An 18747-nucleotide genomic window follows, 5' to 3' on the forward strand; every position below is an offset into this window, starting at 1 on the left:
ACTCCACTCTCCCTTCTGCCCCTCATAACCTTCAACTCTCTTACAGATCCAAAATTCTTTCTGACCTGATCGTAATGTTCAATGATTTAGCCTCCAAGGCTCTCAAAGGGTAGAGGATTTCAAATATTCAAAGCCCTCTGGTAAAAGAAATCTTCATCCGTACCATTAATTGGTGACCACTTATTCTGAAACTATACTTACCTAGTTCTAGAGTGTTCTACAAGGGAACCATCTTCTCAGCAGATATCACTTAAACTGCCCCTATATTTAAATAAAATCATATTTTACTTTGCTAAGCTCCAACAAGTTTAGACCCTGAAGCAAAATACTGCTGATACTAGAAATTTGAAATAAAAACAGAAAATGTTGATGAAACAACAGTATCTGTGTGGCTAAGCATTTCTCACTCCACACATGTTCTGCTATGGCTTTTTTTGGTCTTTATTTCAGTATAGCGCCAACTTGCTTAATCTATAATAACAAGACAACCTCTTCATGTGAGGGAGCAATGCTTTTCATCCAAAAATCGATCAGCTTTCATCCCAACAAAGTTCATGGATCTGAGACTATTATCCTGCTTCCCTTTCCACAAATGTCAGAAAATTGATGACTAATTTTAGCAAATAATAACTAATTAAGAAGCTGGGGTGACCATATCACAATGTAAGATATAACTACAGAGAAAAGCAACCAAATGCACATTAAGACAGGAACATGTTCAATATATATTTCAAATATTGTTCACTTGAGTGTCATGAAATGGGACAACTAGCTTTCTTCCAACCAGCCTTTCAATGTTAAGCACAACTGTAATGAACTCGATAGGTTACTGATGCATCATTAGGAATACTCCTGATGTGCTTATGTCATATAGAAAGTAATAATTTTATTTTGTTTCTGTGACTGTATGTTCTACTGTGTAACCTGTGCAACAAAAAGTGATCTCATTGATACATAAAAGATAATACTCTCATATATTATTCAAAATATCCATAGCTGCTAATTTGGCTAGGTTATATAATATGGTGATGACTTAACACAGCTAATAAAACAAGGTTGAGGTAACATTAAACTTAAATGCGTGCACCTCAAAGGATCTAACAAAAGGGATTTTGTAATTGGAGAAACTAGTAAACCAATGTTATTAAGAACATATTATCAAGATCAAACATAAAAAGATTGTAGATATAGGCAGGAATATGGAACTTTTCACATTTGCTTTCCTGGAGATTCTTGCAAGTCATGCAGGTATTTGGTTACCATCTGCATGCTTACCCCAGTCATACAGTGATTACATTGACACTAGCCATTTCTTTGTCACTCTCTGCAAAATAACATGTTGAACCCAGAATATGGGATTGTAATGACGTTAAACTGAGAGCAAATTTCTGGAATGATATTCTGCTTGACAAATTGTAATAATATTATGCTGAATTAGCTCAGATTTATGAATAGAAATTTATCTCTTACATATCAGTAGTATTTGTTAACTTAAGTTTACATTTACTTAAGTTTGTCATATTTGTAATGTCTTGTGCCGCTGCTCCAAAAATCTAATTTTTATGCCACTTATAAGCACATATTTTCCTCGTATGAACATATAAAATCATTGCAACACACCAATATCGCTGAATCAGTGGGAGCCCTGGGCTTGTTTCCCTGCAACAAGACGGTCCCATCGAGGGGTGATGGGAGACAGCGATACTCGAAGGGGGTTCCTTATGTCCAGTCTATTCCGCAATTGAGTTTTCGTTACATTCATTGCAGAAAACCCTGCTTCGCAGAGATATGATGTTGGAAATGGAAGCAACGTTTTCAGTGCTTTCGTGGCTATCTCAGGATATTCAGCCTTGACTTTGATCCAGAATGCCGGCAGAGATGTTATGTCAAACATATTTTTCAGCCCACCGTCATTTGCAAGCTCGAGGAGTTGATCTTTTCCCTGCGCTGACATGGAAGATTCACCGGAAACATTCACAAATGGGTCACGGACCCATTCCTTTGCATGTCTTGGGTCATTTGCATCTTGGGTCACTGATGACCTTGCGTGCGTTAAAGTTCAACAGTACGTGACAGGGAATGAGCAAAGGTGCAGCTGACTCATATCGTTTCATATCGCCAAATCATATCGTTTTCGCGTGGCCTGATAGCACATGCTTTGCAGCCTGGTGGTTGGGGACCACTGTCTTTAAGTGCAGCAACTATTAAGAAAGGCTAACTGGCTTATATTTAAAGTAATCTTATCTTGCTGCAAACAGCACTCCATGTGTGGGCTCAATTAAAGTGTCTCACCAGAGTATTAATGTAATGACACCTCAAGTATCGTATGCAGCTCTTCCTGCATATACCAAGAAGAACATTTGCCTCAGATGCAGTAAAGCATCGATTCATTCAACTGATTCCAGCGAATGTCTCTTACTGGCAGGGATAGAGCAAGGCTGGCCTTACTGGAGGTGATTTCATTGAGATACTCATGATTCACGACAAAGTCGTAAAGACATACAACAAAGAAACAGACTGTGCAGCTCACCACAACACTAACCAGTGGGTACCCATCTATATAATTCCCATCTCTTAGCACTTAGCCTATTCTTCTCTCTGCCAAAGCCATTCAAGTGCTCATCTAGGTACTTTAAGTACTGTTAGCAATCTTGATTCCAACACTTTCTTGAGCAGTGCATTCTAGGCATTCACACTCTCTAGTTGGAAAAGAACCCCTTACAGCTCATCTTGTGTTAATCTATGTCCTCTTAGTTTGACTCCCTCTAGTTTCTTGGTTACTTCCCTGTCTATAACCTCTCATAATTGTATACACTTCATGTCTTTTCTTTAGCTCCTCCATTCCAGAGAGACCTGTCTCTCTTCATATCCAGGCAACATCCTGGTGAATATCCTTTATTCCTCACCAGTGCTATCACATCCTTCCCTTAGTATGGCTCCCAAAATTGCATATAGTACTCCATGTGAGACCTAATTAACATTCTATAAAATTGGAGCATGACTTCTCTGTTTTTGTATTCATTGACCTGGATACTTAAGGCCAACATCATATATGGTTATTTACCCATGTGCTATACTGTTTTATGCTCAATGAAGCCCACGTGAACTACATCCACTGCTCTGTCCTCATTGAGACCCTTGGATACCTCTTCAAAAGATCCGCACTTCACAAAACCACGTTGGCCATCTCTGATTAAATTCTGTAGTTCCCAGTGATTATTAGTCCTGTCATTCAGCATTTTCTCTAACAACGTCCCTACAACTGACATTAGATGATAGTTACTTGCCTGTTAGTGATATTTGGGAACACTTTCTAATTTCTTTTTGTGCACCTCCCTACACTTGTTCCACTGCTGACAGGCCTCACTCATTTTTCACTCACTATACCTACGTTAGATGTTTCCTTTTTTCTCTTTATCAAATTCTCAATAACTTTCAACATCTAGAAGTTTCTGGATTTGTTAACCCTGGTGTTTACCCTTCCAAGAACTTGTGGTCCTGACTCTTCCTATTTCCCCCTTGAATTCTTCCAAATTGCAAAGACTATCCGTGCTTCTATTTAACTAATACATACAGACCCAGTTTGAGATTCTTCACACTAAGGAAACAGCTTATAAGTATCCATCTGTTCAGCAGTACTTCTCAGAATTACTGCTGAACAGCCTCCCTACATTGTAAAAAGAACAATCTGTATATATGGAATCTAGTTTTCTCAGAACAAATAAGTTCAAGTTCTTCAGATTTTTAAATCATTGTTAATGATATTACAGTGTCCATCTAAATTAATTTGTATATTCCAAATTTGAGTTGATAAAGATATATTAAAGTGTATTACTTCCTACTAGGTGGCTATCAAGTTATAATTCTTATGTAACTCTTCTCTGAGCCAGATTTACGACACAGCTGCTGCCAAACATAAAATATCTCCTGCATATGTGCCTGTCATCAACATACATCAAAACAAAGGAAATCCATGCCACGAACTTCAATGAAGCTTTGGCAGCAGAGCTCTTTGAGGTCAAATAGGACCACCACCCCGTTGCTACTGAATTCAAAGCCCAGCACATTTCCTCTCTTGTGGTTTCTTCCAGACAGTGATTCTTAGAAGACACTAATACCAGCTCTTTAAGTGATACATTTTTTGAGATGATGTTTGCAGATGCAGTTAAATACAAAGATCACAATTATCTGCATCCCAAGTGATTCCTTAGTTTTCACTATGCCTATACTGGACCTCTATCAGGGACCTCATTCAGGGAGATCATTACAGAAATAATGGATAATTTGAATATCATCCTACAAAATTCCATTGATCCAGAATTGATCCTACTGGAGGATAGCAAATGTGACCTTATTATTTTAGGAAGGAGTGAGAGAGAGAGAACAGGAAATTAGACGTCGTTAGCCTGGTACAGAACATGCTGGAATTTATAATGCAAACTATAACAACAGAACAGCTTAAAGAGCATAATACAACTGAGTAGACTCATCATGGATTTATGAAAGGAAAACCCTGCAAGAACAAACAATAGGAGATTTAGTTGGGTTGATTAATTTAAGATTTTCAGAAGGCTCTTGATAAAAATCCACATAAAAGGTTGATTTACAAATGTAGAGTATATGGAGCTAGGGCTAATAAACTACTATTTTTGGCAAGAAAGCAAAGTGAGAACAAGGAAATCTGTCATATTCTTGATAAATAGCAGAACATGCTTAAAGGCCAAATGGTCCAATCCTCCCCTGTTTTTTTCTGTCCTTATCACTAGATGTTTGTTGAATATTTCCCAATTCAGTCTGTCAAAGCCAGCCATAGGAATATTCTTTTCCAAATACAGTTTTGGCAATATACACATAACTGAAATCTATTTCCAAATAATATGATCAAATGTCGATAGTATTAATATAAACCTTGAATGTAAGGCTAAAGTAATCTTTTCAGTTGAGGTGCAATTGCTTTACTAATTTATGATAATCCTGTTTTATTTTTCAAATTGTTCCTTTTGTATCAATTTTAACCATTTGAAAATTCAGATACGTACAGAATATGAAAGCACATTTTCACACATGAAGACTAATATCATATGCAACTTTACTATAAAATCACTTGGAAAACAATGATGGATCCAAGGCATCCACCATTATTAGAGTATTAAAATCATTCCAGAGTGTGGGTCTTCAAGCTCCTATACCTCTTCCCTAATGGTCACTAATTCATGCAATTATTTGAGTTGTATTGTTGATAGAAATAAAATTCACTATATAATTGCTGTGGCAATGACCCTGCTGATACTTATGTGTTCAGTGGTCCAGATATGTAACTCAATTTTAGAGGCTTGGAAAAGGAAGAGTAACCCTGCAACTTATTGCTCCTGCAGTTAATAAAATGACCTTCAAGGTGTTTTTCACACTTTACATTTTAGTCTTATTTCTTTATTTTTCTCTATTTATTTCAACTGTATTGAATTTCCTTCTGAGTCAATTGCTCTGTTTCTTTCTATATTGTTAAATTTCATCGAGCCAAACAGACCATTGGATATGACATTCAGAAGGTCTAAGACATTCTGTTGTGCATATCATGTCTTTATCAATCAACACTGTGGAATGTGATGCACCACATTTCTTTAGCAGCAATCAGGGCTATCAATAAATAGCAAGTTTACCAACAATACCTTTATGTAATTACTGAATATAAAAAAAACCTGCGAATCAAAAATAATTGGCAAAGCATTCCGTTCACGCAAGGAGCAAATTTCCCTGAGTCCAGCCAATTCCAGTTCATGATAAATATTTGAAAGATTTGGAGATATACTGCACAAAAATAGACCCTTGGCCTGCCAAGTCAATACTAACCATCAAACAACTGTTTGCACAAAACCTATATTAATCCCATTTTTATTCTTCCTGCTTTCTTGCCGATTCCTCAACTCTGATCCAATCGCACAACCTACAATCTCACTGTCAAGGATTCTACAACTCATGATCTCGGTACTATTTACTTATGATTTCTTTGTTAACTTATTTGCACAATTTGTCATCTTTTGCATATTGGCTGTTTGTCAGTCTTTTTTAGGTACAGTTTTTCATAAATTCTATTGTATTTCTTTATTTTCCTGTAAATTGCTGCAAAAAAAGGAATCTTGAGATAGTAGAAGGTGACATATATGTACTACAATAATAAATTTACTGTGAGTTTTATTTTGATTCATCCCCAACATTCTGTCACTTACACACTTGGGGCAATTTACAGTACCAACTCTCACATTTTTGAGAGTGGGAGGCAAACCATCCACTCATAGGGAGAATGTGTAAACACCACACAGTCAGTACCCAAGGTTCTGGATGAACTGGGGAATAGATATGACACTGCCCTCGTGTTGAATACAGATAGAGAATGCTTTACTCTGCCATACATGATATATGGATATCTCAAATTAATGTCTGACACCTGAGATGGAATGGATTTCATTTGGCAACACTGACATCCATCTTAAGTAAAAAACCTAAAATACAGATGCAGCAAAAAGCTAACAATGAATGCCTGCCAACTGTTCAGTTTACCATTAAACTCAAAGGTATTACTTATTCTCAGTAACTTTTTACAGAACCAGAAATTTCTTAAAAATATTATGTAACCAACATTGCATTTTCCATTTCAGAAAAAGAAACCTAGTCTAAGGGTGAAAAATGGAATATTTACTCCACCCTAGGCTCACAGAACATCAATATTCTCATTGATTAATAGAAGTGTGTTTCAAGGCAATTTCTGTCTACTTCTGTTACATGCTGTTAAATGGGGAGTCTATCATATTTCTTATAAACCTTATGACATTTATTTATACAATTCACAAAGTATCACAAAGTTAAAAAAATAAGGTTAGAAAAGTACTCCTTCCACTGTCGCATGATATAAAAAGACATAAGCATTTTACTGTAATAAATGTTGCTTAAACAAACATTTGTAAATGGAACTGCTTCGATCTAAACTTTATAAAGGCCCAGTGCCTGGTGTGTACCGACAAATCAAAAATATCACATATCTAAACTGGAAAAAAATGTTTCACCACATTTGAGTTATCACCAGCGCAAGGCATATTTCAACCTTATTTAACAAATTAAACGATGTCAATTCTATAGAATAAAAAATTACCAGTGAAGAATCAGGTAGCAAAAAAAAACTACAGTACCAAGAAGGAAATATTATTCAAATGGTTTGGGTAAATTCTTTCAACTGCCATCTTAAATTCACAATAAGGTTAGAATGGTGAAAACAAATTTTCAACATAATCAACGTGTTAAATTGTGATAATGTAATTCTTATAATGTACCTCAGAGCTGTCATTTTCTGCTCAAACAGAAACAGCATATATCTTGAAAGGTCAATGACATTGCCAAATATTCTTAACTCAAGATCCAGTGGATTTCAGACCAACATCAGCAACAGATAAGACCTGTGCTCAAGAAATTATCTGTCACCCTCAAGCTCATCCTCCTTCCCCTCCCCCCACCTTTTTATTCTGACGTCTTCCCCATTCATTTCCAATTCTGAAGTAGGGTCTCAGCCTAAAATACCGATTTCCATAGATGCTGCCTGATTTGCTGAGTTCCTCCAGCATTTTCCGTGTGCTGATTTGTCATCGCTATTCCTGTTTTCTGGCTGGAAATCTTCAATTATGGGTGTGAAAGTTTCTGCCTGGAAGGCTGCTGGGTAAACTGATAGCTGTCAGTCACTGATATTTCCTATTTTGGTCCAGGTAATACAACAGGCTATCTCTAGAGGAATTTCTTGTAAAGCATACTGCTTTTGCTTCAATGAAAAATACTTTACTATCCAAAATTATTAGCAAGGTGAATTATGATGTTTACAGAAGAAATGCTAATAACTTAAATACAATTTTTAGATAAATATATGCAAAATCTTGTTGGAATGCTGCAAAATTTGTTTTTGGAGATTAAATACAAGGGTTAAATACGTACATCAGGAGGATAAATGAAAAACTACCACGTGAGGCTCAAAACTGCAGTTGCCATCTCTCAGTAGCCTTTACAGAAATATTGAAAAGAGGACGGTATTTCGCATTTTAGAAGTCAGCATCGTGATACACATTAGGGAGACATATGGACAATGCTCTGCATTGCATGCAGCACTGATTCAAACTCCAGTTCTTCATGCCAGCCAGCCCCTGCATCCACCCTATGACGCATTCAGAATTAAGCATTCTTTTTCTGTGGAGTGATCAGTTACTTCAATTTCTATGAAAACACAGTAAAAGCACAGTGAATTAATCAATCCCACTACATCTCAACAGAAAGGAAAAAAGAACAATGCACCACATAACTAGGCCTCGGGATTACAAATGAAATCCTTTTCTCCTCCCCCACTCTCCCATAAAGATTTTAGAATTAAATTGCTTTCATAAGCATGCTTGAAAAACAAAAGCCAGCAATAATCCAGAAACCACTGCTAAACAGACAATCATTTTTATAGAATCTGAACCCTACTATTAATTCTAGCAAGAATCAATGCAACAATTCTAACAGATCTGTCTCCTACTTGTCAGAAAAATACATAGACATCAAAAGAAACACTTCAGGACCTTTCCTTCACAACAAAACAAGTGTAAAAATGTTGTCCAAGCAGCAAAACTAACCTGGAAGCCATTAAGAACTGCAGCACACTGACAAGTACCTAGAGCTTCATTCATACATTCAGGGTCTGTGAGGAGGTGGGAGGATACTCACCTCCACTACCAGCTCAAGACCTGATTTAAAGGAGTCAAAGCCTGTTTTTGAATAGAAAATTCGGTATTGTAAACAGCCCAGTCAGGTTCTCTTCGATCATTGCTATATTGTGGCCGCCTTTCCAGTCCTGTTCCTCACACACAAATACACACACAAAGCACACACCGGTTCATGCTGTTTTACAAAACGCTGCTGCTTGGTGCAGTCTGCCAGTTGTTGAATTATTCATGTTCTCATGAATGGAGGTGACATCATTCGGTTCAGGCTGATATGGCTGCATGTCCACATCAATGTTAGCTCAACCAATCTGTTTCATCAACAGCATCACTTCAAGACCCTCCCTTCCTGGATTTAACCATTGCACATCCAAGTACGATAATGCCCAAGCAGACAATTACCAGGCTTCTGGAATTTTCTAATAGATAATACATGTTCTATTTATAAACACTTGCAAAGTAATTAGAATATTGCTTTCACATATTTCTGCAATATAATCTAGGTTCCATAATAGTATGTAGAGTTATAACCAAGCATTCTTATTCAAGAAAGCATGTTATTATGTAGGATCACACATGATGTCTACAGTACTGTATCAAACAAAAGTAATTTTAAAATCCATGATATGTAAATATCATTTAATGAAACAGAAGAATATGGGTCATGAGAGTGTGAATCACAAAATGAGGTAAAGAAAGAAACTGACAATGGAAAAGGAACACTCATTTAGAAGACGTTTTAACCCCACCATAACTGGGCTGGGAATAGGCAATCAGCTCTATTGGGGATATATTGCTTAGCAACAAAAAAATCTAATAAAACTGTGTTCCTTATAATTAACAATTATTTTAAAGATACTTTGGCAATCTGAATTTTCCAAACCACAGGAAAGATGGCAGCTTAAGGACATTTAGGTAGAATGCAGTTAGTTGCATAGATAAGACAAAGAAGCTCCTTGGCACAGTTTGCAGGGATTTGATGTGGACACTTAAAAGCACAAAATGCATAGTCAAAGCAGATGCAAACAAATAGTTTCTATTACTGGAGAAAGTGCAAAACACAGAATGACAAACAAAATAAAAGTAATATAAAGATATGTTTTTTAAACACATGGTTCAGACCTAAAAATACATAGAGAGTGATAATAGCAGAGGCAGTTCCAATTATAGTTTTCAAAAGATAAAACTTGCAATGTCTGTGGTTAAAGAGACAAGCTATATTGTTCTGACATAGAGCTGGTATAGAATTGACCTGTCAATCCGCTATCTTCCATGTTGTAGCTGTCCCATGACTCTGTGAAGGGAAACAAGAATTATAAAATCCAAGAAGTACCTCCTTTTACACTCACTGCTGGATCCTATAACCTTGATATATTCCACCAACCAATCACCTCCATCTCACAGACACCCTTTCCAATCTCCTTACCAATCTGTCCCATTGGAGCCTTCACCCTTTCCATTATGGGCTGCAATCTTTGTCTTGGCCTTCAATCTCCCCACAATAACTGGCTCAGACCTTTGTGACTTCCAGTCTCCTAATATCAGGCCTTTAATTTCCTATCTTCTATTCATCATGGACCTGTCCTCATTTTCACGATTCACCTGCTCCTCTACAATAGCATAGTCTCTTCTTCTTAGGCATTCCTTCAAGATTAAGGGACGATTACCTGCCGTTTTGTGGATTCTGAAATGACCAATGAGGGAACCACAAACTTCCACAATGGGCAGGACACACGTGACAGTGTGAGCAGGTAGGTGCTTCATCTATGAGCTGATATTCCCCTTCTGCTGCTTACATAGAGCCTCTGTATTTTCTTGATGCTTTGCCTTTAAGCTCTAAACACCATTCTGAATGCTCTCCGCACCCCCCCCCCGAGTGTTTATGAGGCTGAGATTCCCAGTAATCAATGAAGTTGCTGCATTTCTTCAAGGTTTTGAGTACATTGTCAAATCATTTCCTGTGTCTGTATGATAATTATAATCACTTCCGATGACAGAGCTCAGCACAGAGTGTTTGTTTTCGGGAGTTTGATGTCTGAATACTAACTCTGCTCCAATGGGAAGTTTTATTGGCTATGAGAAGCAACATTGTAGAAAGGATTGAGGAAAATGTTGGGGCACAGACACTTTTTTGATACTGGTTTTCACTGAAATATCCGAACAAGTATCAAATTTGAGGAAAATGCACAACAGTGGCTCTTTATTGATAGAATCAAAAGGTTTTGGTTAGGTTGAAAAAAATCTATAGCTACTGGCATTGTTCCCCATATTCTCCTCGGACATATGTGAAGATCTTGTTCACCTATGGTCAGTTTAAAGAACAAGTCAGTGGGCACTCCTGCTTCTATAGGGGCAAACTGGAAGAGGGATGCCATTTTCATGGAAAGATCTTCTCCATCAAGAATGGGACAATTTGGCATCTGAAGCGCTCACTTTATACATCCTATGTCAAGTACCTAATCATCTGACAGTTAATCTACCTATTAATGACATTTTAAAATGATCACTACTTATTGAACAATAGCCAAGGAAATATTTCAACAATCTATCCATCAAAAATATAGCAATTACAAGAATCCATGAAATTACTGGTTGTTGGTATCCACAATTACCTCACCAGAAAAAAAATGCATTCATAATACACTTTATGACCTCTGAAAAGTAAGCAAAATTGTTATTGTATAATTATGTTTAAAAGTCAACAATTGCTGCTATGGACACCATTCATCTACCTTAGCAACAGGATCGATTTGCAAAAATCCCATAACTAATACTGTATACTCACCATACCACGTCACTAGCGTGTTAGCCTTCAATATCCATCTGATCCAATGTGTTATGCATAAATGACTTTGGGTTAACATGTTGTGCAAGGAAACCTCTTTGGATTGCCATGAGAATATAAAAAACAAGAAAAAGTAAACCAATCTGTCCCTCTGGCCTCGTTCACCAGTCAGTAAAACCATGGATGATTCAACCTTGGCTTGATCCCATTATCTGCTTATTTAGAGGCACATATCCTGCTGACTGACATAAGATGCAGCAATTAATGTTTACAACTATACTATGTAGAATTGCTCAATTTAAAAGAAAGAGCTTCTGTAAACAAAAGCTATAATTTCCTGTTTGTTCACCTTTTCACCTGTCGAGGGACCTGGAAACATCTCTACGCCAGATCACAAGAGAATTTGTGATAAATCTGACTTCATTACCAGGGACCAGCAAAAGACACTGTGGTTTTTTTATATATGCAACCTCTACATTATTTACACAGCCACATAATAGTTCAGAAGATATTTCAACTCCTTTTGCAAATCACCAGCTGTCCTTGTCTGTAATTGAACTCAGGATCTATGTCGAACTTCCAATGCTACATGTTCTGCAGAGTGAGGCACAGACACACGGAAATTTTTGTTCTTGCCACATTGCTTTGTTACTGAATACCTCCAAATTGTCTCGATCAGTGAACTGTTATTTGTTATACAAAGGTGGCTACAGATGATAGATAAACAATAAAATAAACTCAATTTAAAATATTTCTTATTGCCATCTCTTTGAAATACACAGGTGGAAACTTTATTTTCACAGATACTGAAAAATGGCAGTGGCTCTTTTTGAATCCAAAATATAACTTAAGAAATGCACTCAGATTTTGGAAATATTAGCTTTCTAAAGCAGGTCGTTCGCTATGCTCAGAAGTGAATTATCATTGGTCACACTTTTTTTATATGATACAGTTCATAAGAAAGCAATATCCTATGCACACCACAGTCCTATTTCGAGAAGAAGGTATTCAGAATACGATGCAATTCTCCATTATTCCACTGTGGTTGTTAATAACCTAAATCAATTCTGCTGTGTAAATGGGGCAAATCTTGCATAGTAGCAGGGATCTGCCTGCATTACATAACTGCCTCCACCTAGAAAAAGTTCTGCATTATAAAAGGGATACAAATAAATTGGAAATCTACTTTATATTTTCCTCAGCTATGATTGAGCAGCTTAAACTATTGCATTATTTTCTTTATGACTTTGAATATTTGCCAGGCCAATTTTGTACTGTTGGCACTAAAATGAAAAAAGACAAAGTTATGCTTCCAAATAAAGTATTAAACACTTTGGATACTGCTGATATTAGAGGACAGAATATAAAACTCAAAAGGAATGAATCAAATTCCCTTTTGATTTTAGATTGAGGGATGCAGTGTCAGAAATGTAAGAGAATAGATTATAATTTAAAACCATGTTAGGTTCTTGCCTAATAAAATCCAAGTGATCCATATTTATAAATTGTCCAAATACATGCTAAATGCCACAAATTTTGATGATAGAAATGTAATGGGGTTTAAGTGCTCCATACATGCAAAATTTTCAGTTAAATGGTCATAAAGAATGTTTTGAATGGAACTTGCATACACAGTATCCAAGAAATGTTGGAATGTCATTGATGATTTTAGAACTTTTGATGAAATTATACAAAATAGCAGGTCAAGAGGTTGCCAAATCAGTCAATCAGCTAAACTGATTATGGCTACCAATTGGAAGGAAAAGTCAAATGTGACACGTACACAGTGCTGAAGAATGTTAATGACTACAAACCCACAGACAGATATGAGTTCAGCCCAGTCAACTCCAGAACTATATTTTAATTCCTACAGTGATATTACCCCATATAGCTTGTATATATTTGCAAAAACTATTTGAGAATAATACATTAATCAATTTAAAATGATAAGAATTTATAAAACTATTCTATACATGCTTAATTTGTTAATTGTTCTTTAATATTTCTATAGTTATATAAATATGAACTGATATGCTTAACATGGGTTCAATACTTAGCTGTCAACTTTCATTCATCCATTTTACAATGATAATATTCTTGTGAAATTTCCTTATTTATTTCTCCTCCTTTAAGTATGTTGTTATGCAAATTCTCTTTTCACCACAGCATTCCTTCGTTCAGATTAGGAGTTGCCATTAAGCAATTTTGTACTGGCACTCTCAATGAGATTAAAAACTCCAGCCTTAATACACTGAGTACAACAACAATTGAAGAAACAGAGAAAACAATTATTTATTCTTACAAAGGATGTTACCTGCATTAAATGTGACATGTACACAGTGCTGAAGAAATTAAAACACAGCCAAAAATGTTATGATTTATTAAATAATTCAACAAATGATAAACTATAACTGAATAGCCTAACCACTATTCAATACTAAATGTTAAACAATAACACGTTACTTTAATTATTATAAAAGGTAATGCTAATGAAATGTTCTGAAGAAAGTTTTTGTCATAGCTTTCACTGCTTTAAGTCTTCCCAATTCCCAGCGGAGGCCCTATATCACCCTATTTCATTTTATTAAGTATTTCACAGGAGATACAGCTAGTTTACTACTCCCAGCACATTCCAAAGATAAAGTTAAAATAAGCTCTTACACGTTCTTACTGAAAACATGTGGAATAAAACACTAATAACCAGCAACTCCCTCTCAGGCACCTCCTTATCAGGAAGCCTTTATGAGGGTTACTTGTTAATAGCCCTATCTTGACAACTCCAGTACACAGCTATTAAATGAAGGCTGAAAACACTTTGCAAGTGCGTACTGGTTGGCAAAAAATATGACAAAAAAGAAATCTTGCAACACCCTTTACTCTTGCAATATGACAATTCCAAATAATTTCCTTATGAATAAAAAAGTGAAATGAGCATGCTAAGAGTGAACTTTCTGTTGAGTAAGGACCCTGGAGAGCTCCTTGCATACACATCTACTATATATCTGTGTACTACACAAGATGCTCTCTCAGACACTTGATGGGATCAATAACACCTTTCATTTATAGGCAAGAGTTTCAACCTGATATTTCATACAGATATTCCTTCCATTTCCACAATAGATTAAGGGGAATGAAAAGGAATAAATACAAATAATTTCACCCAAAAAAACCAAAATTGATTCTGTTTATAAAGTTCAGTTTGAAGTTCTATTGGATACACAGAAGTTTAATTAGACAGTCTGTACCATAAGCTTCATTTAGTCTATATCTTTTGGTGAAGAACAAAGCTCTACACTAATATATTGAATTATGCATTGACTTACATTGAACAAAAACTATATTGTTATTAAATAGAGGCTAACTACTGCTAAAGGACTATTTTGTTACTCAAAAATTTGAATTGTGTTCTTGAATTACCAATGGACAGCTGTGCAACATAACCAGGGACTAAATACAAACACACTAAATTTTGCTTTCAAGAAGTTCTTCTGGGCATTACTATCTGATACCTCACTGACTCATTATGCTGAAATCTAAGAGGACACTGCTGTTCAGAATGCAGAATTAAAACTTGATCTTCTCAGTTATGTTGCCTTCCTTTTGTTTTGTGCATTAAACATTCACATGCTGCTTCCACGTGTGCATCAGCTCAGCTCACATTAACTACCATTTCAGTTGTAACTTTTATGCTAAGTTTTGCAACTGAAAACAATAGACTCTATTCTTGAATTAAGATCGTGAGGCTACTTACTAAAATGAGTTGTGGTACACAAAACAAATGGAATACTTTTGTTAATTCGTTGTGAAATAAGAGAATCCTTTGATATCCATCAATAATAATCAAAATATAATGTTTGTGAAATCAAAGTAAGCTCCAGAACATGATTTGCTTTTCTGTAGATCCCTAATTTTGGGAAAACAATAGCCTACATTTTTTAAAAAGATAATGACAGGATGATATGTAGTATGAAGTGATGTTAAATGTAAAACGTCTCAAAAAGTCCTATTTAAAATACACTTGCCTTTATTGACAGTTCACTACCCAGTTAATGTCGGAGTCCTTACAGGTTTTCAAAGGATTCTTGTAATTAGGCATTTTATATTAATTTGAATGAATTATTAAACAGGCATGAAAATACATAACAAATAAAGGTTTTACTCAAAATAATATCTAAAAAAGCTGTAAAGAGGGTTTAGATCTTTTTTCATTTGTATTAAAAGTGTTTTGAAATCCTCAAAGGGCCACTTCAATTCCAAAGAAGGAAATTAATGCATCAATCTCAGCTCATAAAGATGACCAAGTGAATGATATACAATTTGAGCACCAGCACATCATCTTATCAGATTGGAAAGTGGCCTGGGCAACCAGGACAAAAGGCAAAATGCTAGTTTAACATAACATCCACATTATTCTCTGCAAGAGAGATAATTGCTGCTTCAAACTGTAGATTTCATCACTTTTATTGCTAAATTATCTTACTAAATGTAGTCTTGTTTATAACCTTTCAGGCAAGAGAGAGAATCCAGTACAATATTACAACAAGCTTAATCACTTTCAATTGTAAATAAAAAAAATTGTGGCTAATCAGTAGTAACACTTCTTTTAACTCTTATAATTGCATCAAGTCTGAGGTAAAAAAAATTAAAATACTACATGTGCTTCATATTCCTCCCAGGTCTGATGAACCATTGCAAGAGGGAAATTTGCACAGATATTGTATTTTTGTGAGCTAAAATTATAACTATAGATGTTAAGCTGTTCAAATGTGTCAATGCATTGCACATTTGAACTGATTAGTTAAGCTTTCAAGGACCAAATAACACATTGCTTAAAAACTTATCCATGTTACCTAGCTTTATCCACAAGGCTGGCCATTCAATGCTGGCTTCACAGCTAATCAGAAAATATAGACAAATGATATTACATGCCAGTGGAACAGAAAGAGAAAAATAACTTGATGATCTGCATTACATTCTTCAGAAAAAGCCAAAAGAAATGGATCCTTTTAAGATGATTTGAGGATTAACACCCAACACCAAGAAACATGCTTTATACTTATGACTGTGACAGCTCCAACGACATATTTAAGTTTGCTGATGACACCACTGTCATTGGCAGAATCAAAGGTAGTAATGAATCAGCATACAGGAGGGAGATTGAAACTCTGGCTGAGTGGTGCCACAACAACAACCCCTCTCTCACTGTCAGCAAGACTAAAAGAGCTGATTATTGACTGCAGGAGGAGGAAACTGGAGGTCCAGGAGCCAGTCCTCATCAGGGAATCAGAGGTGAAGTGGGTCAGCAACTTCAAATTCCTCAATGTAATCATTTCAGAGCATCTTTCCTGGGTCCGGAGTGTAAGTGCCATTATATAGCAAGCACGGCAATGCCTCTACTTCCTTGAGAGTCTGCAAAGATTCGACATGACATCTAAAACTCTGACAAACTTCTGTAGATGTGAGGTGGAGTGTATATTGACTGGTTGCATCACAGCCTGGTATGGAAACACCAATGCCCTTGAATGGAACAGCCTACACAAAGTAGTGGATACAGCCCAGTCCATCATTGGTAAAGCCCTCCCCACTACTGAACATATCTGCATGGAGCTCTGTCACAGGAAAGCAGCACTCATCAAGTAACCCCACCACCCAGGCCAAGCTCTCTTCTCAATGCTGCCACCAGGAGATACAGGAGCCTCAAGACCAACACCACCAGGTTCAGGAACAGTTATTACCCCTCAACAATCAGGCTCTTGAACCAAAGGGGATAACTTCATTCAACTTCACGCATCCAATCTCTCAACTGTTCCACAACCCATGGACTCACTTGCAAGGACTCTCCATATCATGTTCTCAATATTCATTGATTATTTAGTTATTGTTATTAATATTATTTTTCTTTTTGTATTTGCAGTTTGTTGTCTTTTGCACATTGGTTGTTTGTCTTGTTATGTGTGGTCTTTCATTGATTCTATTGTGTTTATTTGTATTTACTGTGAATGTACACACAAAAATTAATCTCAGGGTTGTATACTGTGACTTATATGTAGTTTGATAATAAATTTACTTTGAACTTTAGTCAAGCTTATTTTCCAGACTTGCCCTCCATATTGTTCATTTGCTCTTGATTGTCAGTCGTGGTTCTGTGATTCCAAACAAGCTCAATAACTGGCTGCCACAACCACCTATCTCTATTCTGTCAAAAAATCTTTGAACTTCTCTTGAATGTCCATAATAATTATGGATGCTTTTAAAAGTTCATGCAAATTTAATTAAATAAAACAAATTTACAAACATGCAAAAATAAAAAAAACTTAAATTATCAACAATTAATTAAAATCTTTTCAATTAAGTTTCTATGTCAGCCACACTCAGCATGCATTTGAACAGCAAGATATATCCAGCCCCTCATCTTGTCACATCTGTACTGTGCTCCTGGACTTAGTGGTTGAGTGAGAGTCCAGGTCCAAAATCAATACACAGGCATGGAAGTCAGTAATGTACTGATCATGAGGGGAAAGTCAGTGACAGCCTATGGAACCATCTACCAGCAGGAAAAATTACTTTATTATTACTTTATAATACTTGATTATTACTTTATTATGAAGTCTGATTCTGAGGGTGGATCTCAAAATTGTTACTTCCTTTCCCATAAAGTGACACAAGTATCAAAATTCATTTCATGGGCTGTTGGGGAGGGATGGGTGGGAGACCATTATAAAAGAAAATTCCAATGAACTGTATGAAGCACTTCATAAATTTAATTTAGGATTTATATTTTTAAAGACTAAACTTATATGCTCCAAATAAATACATAACTGTGCAATATCACAAAACAACAATGGCTTGGGGACATGCAAAATACAAAATAATTCATCATAGAAACAATCCCACATTCTGCATTATTAATGTGACTGTAGGGAATGTTTTGTGACTATTACCATCATTGATTTGGCTACCCAAGGTAAGAATATACAGTGTCTAAGGTGGCCTAAATAAACTAACTTGTAATCTTTTTCAAGATATCAAAAAAAGTTTGAGCAGATTTGCTATATCACTCAAGACTCTAGGAAATTTCTACAGATGTACCATGGAGAGCATTCTAACTGGTTGCATCACCGTCTGGTATGGAGGCTCCAATGCACAGGATTGATAAAAGCTGCAAAGGGTTGTAGACTCAGATAATTCCATCATGGGCAGCAGCCTCCCCACCACTGAAAACATCTT

At 36.1% G+C, this 18747-nt stretch overlaps 1 protein-coding gene across 14 annotated transcripts in view; it reads right to left on the reverse strand.

Moving 5' to 3' along the window:
* gramd1ba (GRAM domain containing 1Ba) overlaps positions 1-18747 on the reverse strand; it is a 443148-nt gene that overhangs the window by 153005 nt on the left and 271396 nt on the right. Inside the window, exon 1 of one of the 14 annotated variants that reach the window (XM_063038618.1) lies at positions 8740-8863. The exons of 11 other annotated variants lie outside the window; for them this stretch is intronic. Coding sequence is in view for 2 of the 3 variants with exons in the window: in XM_063038613.1 (XP_062894683.1) it covers positions 7326-7339 (14 nt within the window). In the remaining variant the exon portion in view is untranslated. 2 more of the 14 variants (XM_063038614.1, XM_063038613.1) reach the window with 2 other exon arrangements.

Source organism: Mobula hypostoma, chromosome X2 (genome assembly GCF_963921235.1).
Source record: "Mobula hypostoma chromosome X2, sMobHyp1.1, whole genome shotgun sequence".
NCBI lineage: Eukaryota > Metazoa > Chordata > Chondrichthyes > Myliobatiformes > Myliobatidae > Mobula > Mobula hypostoma.